Source organism: Syngnathus acus, chromosome 3 (assembly GCF_901709675.1).
Source record: "Syngnathus acus chromosome 3, fSynAcu1.2, whole genome shotgun sequence".
In the NCBI taxonomy this organism is placed as follows: Eukaryota; Metazoa; Chordata; class Actinopteri; order Syngnathiformes; family Syngnathidae; genus Syngnathus; species Syngnathus acus.
Genome location: NC_051089.1, coordinates 12554336 through 12571451, shown reverse-complemented (window position 1 = coordinate 12571451; position 17116 = coordinate 12554336). Strand labels below are relative to the sequence as shown.

Sequence of the window (17116 nt, the reverse complement as noted above, 5' to 3'; positions counted from 1 at the left end):
TTGAGGTGTGTAATATAACACAGAGTAGGAGATCGAATAAAATATCACTCACCTTAACTTGCTTACAACTGAAAACACCATTCAGGTATCATTTTATCACTCAAAACTTTGTTGGACCTCCTTGAATTTATTGAAATATATTTACACACAACTGTGCAAATGACAGCTTATAACTTGCTTTGCAAAAAATAACACATCCAGTTATCTGTCATCTTACGTTGAAAGCTGTTTGGTTAGCATTTATTCGATATCCTTGATATCCAGCTTATAGGAGCAGTCAACCCCAGAAGAATCTTTACATTATGTTGTGTGTGTCCCCACCACTCAAAACACAGCATTCTGATTAATATTGCGTTTGTGGAATGAGTTACTACGTAGCAAAATCCACCTGTTTTTATCCACCAGTTTTCTGAAGCTGAGCCGTGATTAGTTCTGACCTGAGCCGTAATATTACTACCAAGAAAATGTTGGGGTTGACTTCCTCTTTTTCTATGTCCTGGTATGCTCTTTAGCCTCCCCACTAAAAAAAAAAAGTCAATGGAGTAATATAATACAATGAGAAAGCAGGATATCAAGGAAATTTGAATTAATGCTTCCCATAACCTTATACAGTTTGAGGTTTGACAGATTTTAATGCAGAAAATCAGTAAAACATGTATTTACATCTATATTAGTAATACTGACAAAATACCTGTACTGCAAGTACAATTTCAACAACACTAATTGGACTGTTAATTAAAATGTACAAAGCCCAAAAAGTAGATTGTAACAATTGCAAAAAGTTTTGTTTTTACTACAATTTGTTTTTAGGGTGAAAAGAATTTAAGTATTTTTTTACCTATAGCATTACAGTATCTGTACTCACATGATACCCAACTCAAAACAGTTTTCATCTTGATTTGCTTCCCAGGAACTAGTTACCCCTTTTGTCATGTTAATCAGTGAAGATAGTATACATTGCCCATGAGCTGAAATAGCTCAGAGGGGAGAGCGGTATACTGACGATCTAAAGGTACCTGGTTTGATCCCGGCTGTCGGCAGAAAGCATGTATTGTTTTCTTATAGGAAGCTCAGATCTGTGGAAAGCCAATCGAGCATTTATTGCATTTATATCCCTTTTAGGGGCCATGTGTTAGTACCCACTTAGTCCTCACTAGCAAGACCATTCAGTACCACTACACTCATGCAGACAAGTCGAACAACAGTCTTAGTAGTAATTAATACCTACAACTACATGCTACCAGTGAGGCAAAACTGCTAGTGAAGATCTTGATGTTAACAAGTAGAACTCTATAATGTCACTAGTAGTCCTAGTACCATGCAGTTCAGATATGTCGTAAAAGTAATATGTAGTTGTCTTACTAGTAAGCCAAGGTTGTCCTACTGGTGACGCCAAAGAGCGCAGTAGTAAATGGACTCTATCAAAAGATATTAAGGCTGCTCAAGCATTTATTCGCAATCCTTGAAATCGTATAATAAATCCTTTACATAAAGTTTGTATTATTGAACCAAAATGACATTAATAATGGAAAAAAAATTACTAGTAAGACAGTCATTCTACTCTACCCTTCCTAGTGAGGACCGAGAGCTACAGTACGTGCGCCAATGGAAAAAAATGCTCAAATAGCTTTCTTAAAGTGAATCATAAAAGGTTTGCTACCACTGACTGAAGCAATGTGGCAATGTCAGTCTTTCACGTTATCCTGTGTGATCGTCCAGCTCTGTGATCAGCACATTACCATCAGACTCTGCCGCTTGGGAGCCACTTTGTCGGTAATAGGCGCTACCGAGTGCAGGAAGCCCCCGGAAATGTGCAGCGTTCCTTCTATAAGCAAAGCACAGCGCTCCTGCCAGCAGAGCGAAGATCAACACGGCCACCAGCACAGCAGCAAGGATGACGCCGTAATGTAGTCCTGAAATGCAAAGCGCACAATGGTTGGTTTAGGGTATTGTGTCTCCATTTGATTAAGCCACGGAACCACTTTCAACAAAGTAAGAATATCACAGGAAATTGCTCCTTAGTCCAAGTTTTTGTCATCTGGTAGTAAACCTAAGAAACTAACAATTTTACATGTTGAATTACATATCATTTTCATGGGTTTCAATTGTCCAAAAGTGGCCACAATAGAGCCAAAGGGTATAATCTCATATAAAATTAGATACTAACAAAATGATGTAGAATACATTTAAAGAGTTGAGTTCGGAAATGACAAACAATACTTCAGAAATGTTTGCGCTAAATGCCAACAAAGATCTCAGCAAAGAGTTAACATGCACCATATCAAAAGAGGAACGGAAGAAACCCATGACAGACCAATAAAGAGTTGAACAGTAATTAAAATGAAACCCTCACATGACAGCCCAATAAAGAGTTGACTAGTAAGTAATTAAAATGAAACCCACACATGACAGCCCAATAAAAAGTTGAATAGTAATTAAAGTCCACTTTACCACTGATAGGTTCCACTTCCACCTCAGTAGTTACATCTGCAAAAGAACATAAGTGAGGTACTTTTTATTAGTTTTTTTTCCTTTTCACAGCGGAAAGAAACTTCAGTAGTAGTGTGTACGAGAGCATTTCCGTAGTGTGTGCGAGGTGAATCTCCTTGTGATTCTTCAAAACAAGCACAGATCACCTGATATGGTTTTGCACACAAAGCCGAGGCGCAGGGTGCACCCTGACAATCGCCAGATTCCGTCAACCGCCCGGGTGGTGACACAGGTGTCTGCCGTCAGCGTCTTCAAGTCTGGAGCTTTGTTGGTCCAGCTGCTGTAGTCCAAAGGTGAACCGTCCACCCAAGCCATAGAATCGGCTACAAACACAGATGACACGCTTTAGTGGCGTGTCGGTTCAGATTGTGGCCAAATTGCCTACTTAACTGATATCCAAATCCAAATTTTGGATTGTCATACTAGTAAGCAAAATCATTCAACTATTGCACCGTAGTTCTTTTATTGGTTTGCTAAATTGTCGCTTTGGATGTCTCATATTTATTTGATCTCATTTGGATGTTCAATAATTACTCAATATTTTCAATGTTCACCTTATATGTAGTTGTCCTACAAGTACACCAAAGTTGTCCAATATGTTAGTTGTGTACAGAAATGTCAATCTAGTGAGACATAGTTGTCTTACGAGAGTGTCCCTAGTCATTGCACTACTACTAAATTGTCTTACTAGTATTTAGTTTGAGATGATCAAGGATATGAAATAATAAGACAGTTCAACATTTGGACATGGACTTTATGTGAAAGGATATGGAGTGTTCAAACAGCTTTCATAATAGTGATGTTATGTATATATACGAGCTCCAAGGAAGCAGATGCTTACTGTCAATGTTGAAGTAAAGTCCCAACCACATGTTCTGGTGAAGGAACCCTGAAGACCACAGCTGCTCCAGGACAAAGCGGTTCTCGACCTCATTCTCGATGGACACGACATCGGAAGTGTTGACTGGAAAAACAAAAAGACACTCAAAGTGGTTTGTCTTTTTGTTTTTTGATTTTATACACGACTCACATTTTTCAGGTGAAATTCACAAATGAACTTAAATTTCAATATTATTTTCACAGGGGAAATTTTAATTTTAATTGGACCTTTTGAAGTTGCGTTTTCTGCCTTTCACGTCGACTGACTGACTGAGTCAGGTCCTGAGGAGGATCGATTTTTTTCAAAGGCACTTCATCTTATTAAATTGATGCTAATGTTGTATTTAACTTTGGATAGAGCCAAATTGTATTATATGTTGCCCCCTTGGCATCGATTGCAGCCTGGTTATCTTGGAACGTGTTACCACCCACATCAGTGGCTCAATTAAGATTGGGAAACCCTGGTCAAGTAGTTTGTACACTTCAGCTCAGCAGCACCACTGTTGTCCTGTAGGGGGAGTTCCTACATTTACATTTTAAGCACATTGTATCAGTTTAATTGGGAGAATGCAAAATAACCCCAGAAGCAGGACTTCTCCTCTAGAAAACATTTGCAAAACATCCGATAAGATAACAGACATACAAAAACCACTAAGGCAGTACTATCCGGTTACATGTGTTTACATCAAATGTCAGGATTAAAACTAATTTAAATATTTTATATGGTTCTATACATTGCTATTGTCACCTGTTGTGGGTCGGTCATCCATAATCTATCCCGCCGCAACATTTATGTCGAATCCCAATGACTCCCAACAGGATTAGTGCAAGAATACAGATGACGTGCCACTCTACCTTTTCGTCTGCAGTGCTCACGCGCATCCTCAAAAGTCAGTCTCTGCACCAGAGGCTCAAAGTTGTAACAGCCACGCCCAAATTTCACCCATGTTGCGGGGCACACAGCCTCATAGGAAATAAACGGCTTATTTCCTGCAAAGGAGAGCAGGAAACGGTTGTGTTCTTTTGTGGGTGGCAAAAAAGATTTTCATAGAAATTAACTGCAATTTATGGCAATAAAAAGACAAAATAAAATTTGAAGGTTAGACCTGAATAGGGAACTTTAACTTGTTGACTTACAAATACATTTGTTGAAATTTTTTGTATTTATACTTGAATATGATACCTTTTAATTAAATTATCCATATTTCTCTGTTGATTGCCATAATAGTTGTGAAAAGCTTACCATTTTGAATAATTGCAAAATTCCCCAACTTAACCTCCCATGAAAATTTGCTGCAACTTTTCCCTAAATATACCATCAGTAAGCCATCCCTTTGCAAATCCAGCACACATTCAAAGCAGCAAAGACCTTGCATCAGATTAAAAACTATATTTGAATTTGAACGTTTACTTGGCGGAGGAATGTGACACAAAGCTCCTGGTAGAAGAGTTTCACAGTCAGCTCGTCGCCACCCGCCATTCACGTCCATGTAAACACATTCTCCGGTCTCTTCGTCATCTTCGGCCGCGTCCCAGTGTGTGTACACCGTATCGCTGCTATCTGACCACTGATAGTTAATGCCACTCTGTAAACAAACATGATTATTTGAAAGAATCTTTTCCTAGTCATTATTATACACTGTGTATAAACTGAAGGCGATAGTTAAATATTTGGTATTAAGAAAAGATTGCTTTCCAGGACACACTGTTATGTGTGAGCAAGCTTATTCATTTATATTTGGCAGAAATTACTGTAATATTGAATCACATAATTAGAAGTCACTTACATCTTGGCTGTACAGTCCAATCCAGTGCGGGACTCCTAATCTATTGACAAGGACCGTAAGGAAAGCCTGGTGGTAGGCATCTGTGATGCTCACTAGGTCCGAATCACTGTCTATGCACATATGCATGGCATCATACCAGCTCATGTTGCCTGAAACCACCTTGTAACTGCGACTTTTGTACTCAACACTGTCGGGGAGAGGGTGGCGAGAAGAGTGGGCTGGGGGTTTGGATGTATCTAAGAAAAGAAACGAGAACTTTGGTAAATGCAAAGAAGATCTCATTGAGACGAATAAATGAGCTTTACGGTCAGGATCAGATTATCTTCTATTGTACAACTTTTCTACACCCATAAAAACCCAAAGATGAGTGAGTATAAGTCTTCATGTTCAATTTTATAAGATCAAATGTGAGAGAGCTGAATTTGCCTCTACAGATATAATCGCTCTCAGTTTTGATTTTACTGATATGAAGAGCAGCTTGTAATATGTTTCCACACTAATGTGGCGTTTCAGTTAAATTTCCTAATGGTTCTAATGTTGTGGCCACTGTTTGCTTATACAGTTGTAGCTTAGTTTATACGCGTGGGGATGAAATGAATAAACGACATTTCAATCTATTCAATGGGGACAATAAACTTGTAACACTGTATTCCATATTCAAACTATGGGATTATATTTAATGGGCGAAATAATAACATCATCCACTGAAATAAAAAAGATAAAAACAACTGGTACCTTGAGGTTTTTGGCAAACAAAGCCATAGCCATCCTCACTGCACTTCTCATCATACCATTTCCCTGTCAGGTGAACGTTGTGGTTGTTGGACAGCACGGTGCACAGAGGTTCATCGATGGAGCTAATGAGCAACTCATCCTCCTGGGGTTACACAAACATACCAGGAGACAAATGGATATTTATTATACATGCATGGACTCTTTGTCCTACTTGAACACCAACTAAGGATACCATAAAGTACTTGTGTTTTTAACTACAGTCTATAAAATAGATATATATAGTTTCTCTAAAAGGTCAAGTTCTCCCATGAGAAAAGGACGTTCAGAGCTTCATTTCAAAATATGTTTGTACATTAAATGTCATCAAAATTCAGTGACTCGCATTGATGATAATATTTAGCAATGTAGGGCATGCTCTCTCTTACATTGAGGTAGCTCTTTGGTTCAACAGGAGACCAGTTGGTATAGCTGACTGGCCTCCCATTAGTCCATTTCATGGTGTCTTGATTCCACAGACCAATCCACACACCTACTGAGATGCCTTGAAGCAGCATGGTTATGTATGCTGCATGAAAAAGACAAAATGACATGACAGAAGAAGCTATACAGCTATACAAAAAAAGGATACATGAATTTTAGATCAGAAAAAGTACTCTCATTTGAAGTTATGTTACTATATACTATATGTCTTCATAAAGCATATTCAAATTAGATGCTTTTCTTTGACATTTAATAAAAACGTGACAACAATGTGTTTTTAGGGGGAGTCTGGAAAGGATTAATATGATTACTATTCATTTTAGAGAGGAAAGATAATTTGCATTTAATCAAGTAAACTAATTGAATTAAATCAAGTAAACTAAATACCTTGTTCAATCTCATCTTCTATAGCCACGAGTGAGCCTTGGAAAGAGGAGCAGATGGAACGGGCGTCGTTCCAACTCTTTCCCTCCCTTGAAGTGTCAGGGAGGTGAAGCAGGAGACACTACACAAGCACACAAGGGGAAATGTCTCATTTGCATGCAGTTGCCTTTGCGACAGAAGCAAAGGAAGGGACAAGCAAAAGCTTCCACTTGGTTACAGTTCATTTAGTGCACAATTCATGCGGAACCTGCTGCTCTATTTCTTTTAATCAATTGGGTGGCGTGTCAAATTTACGTTTTTATTTTCACTTGTCAAGTCAGTTAGCTCAAATCGAGTCCCATGAATAACAGTTCAAAGTCAAGTCAGGTCATTCATCAATTTTAGCCAAGCTTCAGGTCTACAAATAGGTGTTTTAAGTCTGATTTTTGTGACTGGAGACCCCCCACCCCCCCACCTCTGATGTCTATACCTTGTGTCCAAAGTACAGCCATTTCTCCGGACAACCACCGATGTAATGCGGCTCCCTCGGAGTCTCCACTACAGAGACGGTCTTTCGCTTACAAACATATCCATAAAGATCGTTGCATTTATTGGCTGACCACTTCCCTGAATCACACGACAACACACAAAACACATAGGTACATGTTACACAAATGTACATTTTCTAACTAGCAGCTGTATGCACCTGTTGATGATGACATGGTGACACACAACCCATTTTTCTTAACATTGTGGCCATCACTTCCTTGTGCCCAGTTATCAAAGTTGACCTCTGTCTTATCACTCCACCTGCAAAACAAAAATGAAACAAAAACCATAAATAAAAATTTGAAACCCTTATCAAGTGCTTAATTTAATTGCATTGCATGAAAAGCCGCTCAGGAATTTATTTGATATTCTTAATATCCATACTTATGGCCCATGTACTAGTATGCTCAGGTCTAGTAAGACGACTCAGTGCACTAGAAGTATTCTTTTTCCATTAATAGTGCTCGAGTCGTTCTACTAGTCTTACTCGTGAGGACAAAGTACATGTTTCTTAAACTGGATATCAAGGCTGTCTTTTTTTAACCCAAAGTATTATTTGTACTAAATGAATACACAAATCAAAACTTTTCCAAGGCATTAATATTTCATTTTGTTGAGTAAGCTTCTCATAGTACCGTGCAAATGAGCAGTTGAGAGAGCATTATAGTCTGAAGATCCAAAGGTTCCTGGTTCAAACAACAGTATGAGGGAGTCCTATATTTTTTTCCCGACTAGCTATGTCAATATACTGTAGTAGCACGCTCGTTTTCCTCACTGGTAAGACAATTCAGCAAGTTATACAACACAGTTGTTCTACTAGTGCGTATGCAATATGCAATATGAAGCAGCTCAAAGACACACACACACACCTGACCTCCTCTCCATGCTGGTCAATGGAAAGACCAATCCACCAGTCAGTGGGTCCTACAGAGAGCTGGGGAGAAAAAAAAAAGCCATCAACCAATGAACAGCAATCTGACTTTTGTCCATTGTCTAGTTTTGTGCCGATCAGAGGTGGAAAAAGTACTCACACTCTGAGCTTAACCAGAAGTATGGCTACTCGTATGAAAACTCTTTTACTTGATAACTAAAAATACTAATTCAAACAAAGAAAAAAGTATTGTTGGTGTCTGCACCTATGCCTTTCTAGTAAAACTGTGTATTGAAATCCGCTGATAAATCTATTAATCAACTTGTGTGATTTAAAAACAAAAAATGTGAACAAACGAACCCGGCGCAAGCGCTCTTTAACAAAGCTCAGCTCTTCTTTGGAGTGAATGGACAGCAGGTAAGCTCCCATCATCTGACAGGCAAGAGAAACGGCGTCCCAGTTAAAGGGCTGCTTGGCCACCAGGTACTCAGCTCCACGGTAAAACACCCACGGCTCACTCTCTGTGGGGTAGGTTAGGGATATTTGGCTCCGGGTTGAAATTTAAGGATGAAGCTAAAATGCCCTCGAAGCTTTCATCCATAAATGCAAGTTCTAACAGGTTCTACAGCATTTTGTGTTCAGGCTCTAATACTGTAAAATTCCCAATTCAGAAAAATTAGTGGAGTGGCTACTTTTGTAGACTTAGTAATGTACAAGGAATATCACGACTTTATCACGACCTTGTAAAATGAATTGATATTTGTTTTGGAATACATTAGACCAACTTGGAGATAATTGCTGAAAACAGTTACAAAGATTGAAAACTGTGGTACTGAATTATGGAAACGGAGCATGAACTGTTTTTAAAAATGTGCATTAAATAAAAAGAATACACTTACGCTCAGTGTACCAGTAGGGCTTTTTCAGTTGATCTCCTAAAACATGAATAGATTTTGCTAAATCATTTGATTGCACCTTACCGCGCTCAGGTTAATGACTTTTACCTCTGGCTACTTTACAGATCCACTCATGTTGGCTTTCACATGGCCGTGGCATGAGGCTGTTAGGCAGGTCACTGTACACTGCACAGTCCCTCCTATCATCCTCGTCATTTTTATCCTCGATGAAGGAGGTCATCACCTGCACATAAATATTCAATCTACATTCATCTTCTAGAGACGCCAAGCCATTTATTTGGATAGCCTTGATGTCCAAATTTAGCTCAATGATCTAGCCCGCTTTTTGTCCTCACCTGTAAAACAATTAGCCAGTAGAATGACTGTCTTACTGTTTCCTCTATTGCATGACATTCCTGCACACTAGGACGACAGTTTTAACATACTAGTAGGTTACTAGTGAGGTATTTTTCTTTTACTTTGTAAGGTCCAAGAGGGTACTAGTGTGTGACATATGCCTACTAATTGGGGATAGTGGTGTTACTAGTGCACCCCAGTAGTTTAATATAATTGAGTTGTGCACATCATCATGTTGAGAGGTGTATCTAAATGCCAAATGTTAGGGACAATTCTTATTTGTCAGGATACAACATTTGCGAAATTGTTATAATTTACATCAGACTTTGGACAGGTTGTGTGAAGTGCCCCATGACTGCATATGAATTTTGGAGGATATTCAAATGGCACTTACGGGAGAACTATCAGACCATTCCCAAGCCCCTGCATGTTCAGGATCTCTTTTATTAAAGCCAACCCACAGCCAGCGACCCTCTGTTCTGAAAAGCAGGAGGAGAATACTAAGTCTGATTATGTGTGCAGCATACCAGATTCTTCTTACATTAGACTCATTCTAAGATGGATTCTGCAAGGGGGGTTGGGGTAAACATTAGCCAAATTCACTTGTATTTTATGTCACAATTATGAGAGCCTATACCAACCCTTCAAACATGGTACTGAGCAGTTGCTTGACAAACACTTGCTCCTCATAGGTGCGGAAACTGGCCAGCTGAGCCCCAAGAGCCTGGCAAAAGTAATCAGCTTCCACCCAGGAGCGCTTCATGAGCACCTTTTCATCATGAAACACCTAAAAGAACAACGCTTGGTGTCAGTTCAGCGTACAATCATAATTTTTCTGTGAAGCAAAATAAACAAAAATAAGAATCACAGAAAACATATTTTCAAGAGTGATGCATATTTGAAAAAGGTTAATGATCATACTTTAAAACAATAGAGGAGACCAGGCTGTGATTCCCATCCTGGAGGACAGGCGCTGAAGGCATCGATGTGGGCTACAGGTAGCAGCTCGCCTTCTTGGTAGTTGCTGATGCTCTGCTTACATACTGACAAGGCCTTGTGGGAATTGCAGTCTTTCACCTCCCAGTGGCCTAGAGCAGAGCCACCCGACATCGCAACACAGCCATTGGCACTGACTAAAATGGGAAAGAGTAAGCAGGTCAGTAAACTGTCCTTTGGATTATTTTTGAATATTAATACATTTACGCATTCTCTAAGGTTAGGGATATGGTCAGAAGCAAGTCATTTTACATTTTTCAGTTAATACAAGAAAAAAAATCCAATGTAAAAACAAATCAGTCAAGCAATAACGTAGTATCATGTATCTGTGGTTTCAGATTTACAAGGAAAAATACACATGGAGGTCATCTACACACAAGTAGTATAAGATACTTTCAAACTTGTAGATAACATATCTGAGAGCTGTCCAATTCAAAAAGAATGGGACCTAAGCTTGACCCTTGAGGAACACCACAGCAAATGGGTACAGACTGACTTATGCAGTCAAACAACAATGAAAAGAAATGGATCCTCAACTTATCTATGATAATATGATGATAAACAGTGTCAAAAGAAGAAACCAGGATTGGACATAGTCAAACACAGACATAATAAAGAAACACAATAAATCAGCCACCAAAAATCTGTTAAAACTTTATTTATACCTGGCTGGTGTTTGTTCCAGTTTGTGAAGGTGAGGGGCAGATTGGAGCTATTGTGATGAAGCCATTTGTATTCTCCCCTCTCTCCTGAGTCTACAAGGCCAATCCAATATGACATGCTGCTGTTGGCCCCATTAGCACTCAACAAACTGTTGACAAATGCTTGCTCAAATCTTTCGGAGAGATGAAAAAACATTGGGTTACAACCATAACAATGTTTAAATACATGTCAAATAATATATTATTGCAGCACCTGTTTTCCACAGTAAGCAGAGGTGCATTGCAGTAATAGCCACTCTGTGCATCTTTATGTGTCTGCTCATGGCTGGTGATTGTGTAACAGGAGTGACCATGACGCTTCCAGCCCTGCAACAGTAACAAACATCCACTCAATTAGTCAATTTCCCATTTTAAATGTGGTACCTGAGTAAATCTCCTGCTATCTACCTAGGTGTTGTAACAAGTAGCATCAATTTGTCACCCAAATGACCCACCACATCAACTACACTTTCATCAGCATCAATTTTAGTCAGAGTTTCATTTAGACATAAGTAGTGCTTTGCCATCCTATTGTGATATCTATTGGCAAAAAAAAATGGTTGGGCATCAAGTACTCATAGATTTCGCTAACTGAAGCTGGGCCTCCCACAAATAGCTATTGGATTTCTTTTCAAATGCACTGAGTAAAAATGGCATCAGAAAAAGAAATGAAACTTGAGCAATCTCCTTCTCACCACTGACCAAAGCACAGACAAAAGCAGAAGTCTTAATAAACAGATGGGGGAAGTATCCGTGGCTGCGTCATCTGGTCGACGCAATACGCTGTTGTTGTGTTTCTGAGTGATGAATCAGGAGCGTGACATTCATGTCAACACGGTCAAGGAGCAACACGAATGCCAGAAACAACGTCATAATTCCAATGAATCAGCTCCATTGTGCTTCAGACATGCAGTTTGGAGCTGCGAGTTTCATTGACACAGCAATAATAGTTCTGTGTGAAACCCTTATAGGGTGAATGTTCGAAAGAATTCCCACAATAAAGAAATTTTACATATTTCATCCTCCTTTTTGACGCAGCCAAACAATTTCAGGTCTACATTTCTTCATTTCAATGATTCAATAATTTCCCCAGCATTACATTTTTGCGTCACCTTTTCAGCATTCACACGTTTTTTTTGTGTGTGTACAGAAATGGAATTATTACTATTATTATTGTCATTCAACCTCTTTAATTCTAGTGTATGTAAGTCCGTGTTTCACCTCAGGGCAGCCTTCATCCCAAGTTCCAGGTTCGTGCCCCGATGTCTGATGTTTCTCCATTCTGCACACAGCTGGAAGTTGCTCATCACAAGAAACCAAAACCCAGGCGCCTTCCTGTGAAAATGAAGTAAAGTCATTTACACGTCATTTAGTGTACCTACAAGAAAGAAAAAAAACTCTTTCATGAATGTCATCATAAGTGAAGTACAGTATACAGTACTCCCCAAAAAGTTAGGGATATGGGCAGAATCAAATACCTGATTTTAATTTTCAGCTCATTGTTAGAAAATTAAATAAATTGTATTCTTGTACAATTTGTTTTGTACGTATGTGTTGCCGCTCCATGTGTGTTAGAGTAGCAGTTGTTTGAAGGTTTATAATTATTGGAAGATCTATGCTAGTTTCTTTTGGCCTGTCTATGGTGTTTTGTATTGGGTACTGGACATTCATTAGACCAAATTTGCATGGTTTGGTTGTTTTTTATTATGGTATCTCTATATCATACTTTTATACCTAATTTGGACAAACATTTTTAGACAAATACACTTTCCAATCGACAGTGTTGATATTAATATTTGGAATTCATACAGTGGAGTTATGATGTGTCAAATGACTCTTTCCATCCAATAATTGATTCCTAGAGTGATCAAATGATAGGGTTTGTTGCCCACCTTCCTGTCCGCCTTGGCACAGAGAGTTGCACCAGTTAGGTTGTGAGGAGGGTGATACTGGTGCCACATTGTGAGAGTTACTGGCGAGCCATCAGACCACTCTACACTAGCAGATGAAGCTTGTTTCCGGAGACCGATCCACATTGCTGAAGCCTCGCCAGAATCTGCAAAATGCAGCATTCAGATGCACCATTTGCTGAAACTAATATTATACATTCCTGCGGTGCAGTTGAAATAAAATATCTTACAGTTAGCCAGAAGGCTGTACAGGATCTCCACTTCAGAGAGAGAGTGAAGGCTGATGAGGTTGCCATTGCGAGAGCGGCATGCCTGAGAAGACTCCTCCCAGCTTCCTGCATGCGCCAGAATCTGGTAGCAGTAACCGTTATGAGGCAGCCAGCCATCATCACACACTGTTTGGATATACTGCCAGTTCTCTGGACAGGAGGAAAAAGAGAGCCTGAATCAGAAGGGAACATTTAGGGATTGTAGTCATAGCTTCTTTCGGAGGGCCATTATGACTGTCAACCCAAATAAATGTATGAGCACCTCATATTATATGCAGTAAAAGCTACAAAACAAACTGACAAATAACTCGTTTTCAAATCTGACGAGTAAAAACTGGTCAAATATCTAAAAAAAAAAGAGATTATTAAAAGTGAAGACAATTTGTAATTCTAGTAATGACATGAATTTAATGACACGAATTTGTCTTTGCGGGCCACATAAAATGATGTGGCGGGCCGTATCTGGCCCCCGGGCCGTGAGTTTGACACCTGTGTTCTAGAACCTGCACGTTTTACAAATAAACTGCCATTTGAATAGGTAAAAAATGAATACTGCTGGTTATACTAAAATGTGAAAAATATAGTAAAATACCTGTATGGGCAAAAATGGACATAAGCAGAAAGGATTGTAAACTCAAACAAGGCCTGACAGAAAGAATACTCCACATACAATATTTTATGTACATGATTATTTTTGTTAAGGAACCACCAACTACCCTAAATCATTTTGACTCCACTTTGTATATTCTAGGATTGTATTACATCACTGCCCAGTTGGTGGTACTGATTGATAAAAACAAATCTTACACAAGACTGGCTGTATCTGACCAAAAATGGCCACGAACAAGCTTAAAAAAACAAATCTGACAATTTCACTGCAGACTTTTTGTTTTGGTGTTGCTGCCTCTGACGCCATACAAAGGAAGGTCAGATGTTTTTTTGTCCAGGTGCAGAGCAGCTATTCAGCCCAGCAGCAAACACAGCTAAAAAAATCTTGGACATTTATTTGACTCTTCTTCTTCTCCATCCCTCATGTAGTCTACAGTACATGAGATGTGACTAACAACTGGAGACTGAGATCTTTTATGTTTTTCATGTTCTCGGCTAATAAAGATGATTGTGATTCAGTTGTTTCTCACCGAATGGCTCAGCTCTGAGCGTGTCATTGGGCGTCTTCTTGCAGATGTAAGGCAGAGCAGACTCACAGGAAAGACTCTGCCAGAGTCCTTCAGGGCCAGAGTTGTACACTCCACATTGTCTGTTGTCTTCCAGAGGGCTGGCCGGCAGCGCTGAAGGAAATAACCGATGACATGTAATCCCACCACAAAAACAAGCATTACCCAATTTCATATAGAAAAATTCATCATACCTGTGGTGAAATTAGCCAATGAGAGAGGTGCGCCATCTGACCACTGCCACCCCCGACCGTTCTTCAAGTGGTTGAGCCCAATCCACACCATTGCTCCAACACTATTCAGCCGATCTAACACAAGTACCACATGAGGTCATGAGCAAGCAAATTAGTAACATCATTGGCGGAGCTAGGATTGTTTTCTTTAGGGGGGGGGCATGGGAGGGTCAAGAATATCTCAAGCGATCCACAAAACAAAATAAAAGCTACCAAAAAACTCTTCAAAAAATGTTGATGGAGTTTCATTTTAATTTTTCTACAGAGTATGGGTGGAAATGCGGGAAAAAAAATCTTGGAGAAAATCGGAAAATACCTCAGTCAATCATCTGGCTTGGCTTAACTCATATTCCACAAACGTTATAGTCATCAGAATGCCGTGTTTAGTCTATTGAAAATCAAATCAAAATCATAACAAAAGATGATCAAATAAATAGTCCCATTTTAGTGAATGATTGTGTCCTGTACACTACTGCACATGCACAGCAAAGTAATATTTCATCCTAATTCCTGTCGTTCTCAAGCCGATGCATACCTCTGATGTACCTGTGCTCTGCCAAGCTGGTGATGCTGAGCAGATTTCCACCCTGAGCCTGACATGTTAGCATTGCTTGACTCCAGGTCAGGATGGTATACAAATTGAACTGGTAGCAAGCACGAAGCTCCTGGTTGGACTCCCAAAAATGCTCACAACTGTAATCTAGCATGGAGATATTAACAAAGACCTTAAGATGGATATCAAGGATTTGGAATAAATGCTCAAAGGGCTTATCATGTAGGTGGAAGTAATTACCATGCACTGGACAGAATCCCCATTTTTCAGCCTCATCATATCTAGTGGTGGTCGAACACCACGGAAGATGATCTTCACGGCCCTCAGTGGTGCACTCCGAGTACCATTTGTTGTTGTATTTAAATGGAAAAGCACAGGGCATGCCGTGTGCATTTCCCAACAAAGTGTGGATATCTGCAGGCACGCAGTATGTAATGAACTAAACAACAAAAGCTCATTTCTGCTCACCAGGACCGTAATTTTACCTTCATATGGATTTGAGCAGGGCCCCTCTCTCGGCGTGTTGTACCTTTTCCACTCATGATAAGAGTTTCTTTTCACCACCACCAAATTCCCAGCGACAGCCACCTTCCACCGGGACGCCCCGTACAGCATATTTCCTCTGCAGCGCCACCACAGTACGGGAAGGTCCATGTCGCATTGGAAAGTTCCGAGGGGCTGCGCGGGGTCAGACATATTGAGGCCCAGGCATGTGCTGGTGCCAGCGTTAAAGAGACGATGGTGGGAGACCCACTTCCACAGCATGCGGCGGGTGGGACGACGACAGTCCCGGAGCACCAGGTTGGATTGTTCCACTGTGACACAGCGTTGAAGAAGGTTGCTCTCCAGGATGAAAAGACCCTTTCCTACACAGAAGATGGATGACAAACTATTTTGGGTGTCGAAAGGCTATGGAAACAGGTATTGTACATAAAGTACCGAAATTATACCAAAGCACATTTCAGTATTTTAATTATGTACATAATAATAATAATAATAATAATAAAAACAACAACAATAAAAATAATAACAAACCCAGAGTAATTTGCCACCTCTCCTTAAAGTAAAGTACATAGATTATTTTAAAAATACATTATACATTATGTCAACATGGTGTACTTCTACCGGAGTATTTATTTTCTTACTACTCTACTCAAGCACAATTAACGATTAAAATCTCTCAAAAGCATATGACTTATAAAATAAAATATTTGATCAGAACTTCTCCTTGTCCCAAAAGTATGTTTGTCCAAAAATGCAGTACAGCGAGTGAGTACTTTGCCACATCTGGATCAGATGTCAATCACTTCTCGCGCTTGACATCCCGCTCCATATATGAACCGTAAGTTCTCCTCCACTTGTATACATTCAAGACACTAATGCCTGCGTTTTTTCAAATATTTTCAGGGCTTACTGTAAAACTCGGTGAGCTTTTCTTGCTCCAGAATCACGCCGTCGTCCTCTTCCTCCTGGGCGGAATACGCACAAGTTTTCAGCAACAATAAAGTTACACAAATAGCCGTCACCACGTCCACGTCCATGCTGCGGAGCAACCGTGAGAACATTTCGACGGCGGGTTGCAAGGTCTAAAATGTTTAAACATTCCGAGAAGCCAGTTCTGGAAGTCAGTAAACTTGTTGTTCGTTCGTCGTCGTCGTTTCCCCCCCAAATCACTCCCATCAAAAGTTTTGCAGAGGACTTTCTAGAGTTTCAGTGGGGGGCTCCAACGTCACGTCCGACGGTGGAAACCAAAAGAAAATGACTGGCTGGATGGATAAATGAATTTTTGATTGATGGAAGAAAGAAAGAAAGAAAGAAAGAAAGAAAGAAAGAAAGAAAGAAAGAAAGAAAGAAAGAAAGAAAGAAAGAAAG

General features: G+C 39.7%; 1 protein-coding gene across 1 annotated transcript; it reads right to left on the bottom strand.

The window, feature by feature from the left end:
* Positions 1–111: 111 nt before the first annotated feature.
* On the bottom strand, positions 112–16809 carry pla2r1 (phospholipase A2 receptor 1). The gene is made up of 30 exons (XM_037248053.1): positions 16659–16809; positions 15730–16110; positions 15485–15658; positions 15227–15391; positions 14653–14766; positions 14423–14572; positions 13245–13433; positions 12997–13160; positions 12326–12439; positions 11319–11431; positions 11069–11238; positions 10329–10540; positions 10049–10194; positions 9802–9886; positions 9159–9294; positions 9054–9089; positions 8515–8675; positions 8153–8217; positions 7441–7544; positions 7225–7361; positions 6759–6876; positions 6317–6456; positions 5892–6033; positions 5157–5392; positions 4781–4955; positions 4225–4359; positions 3332–3454; positions 2637–2813; positions 2452–2487; positions 112–1913 (listed from the first exon to the last, which is right to left on the bottom strand). Exons 1-30 carry the CDS (start codon positions 16807–16809, stop codon positions 1699–1701), a joined length of 4464 nt encoding a protein of 1487 aa, XP_037103948.1. The 3' UTR covers positions 112–1698.
* Between the last annotated feature and the right edge of the window lie 307 nt (positions 16810–17116).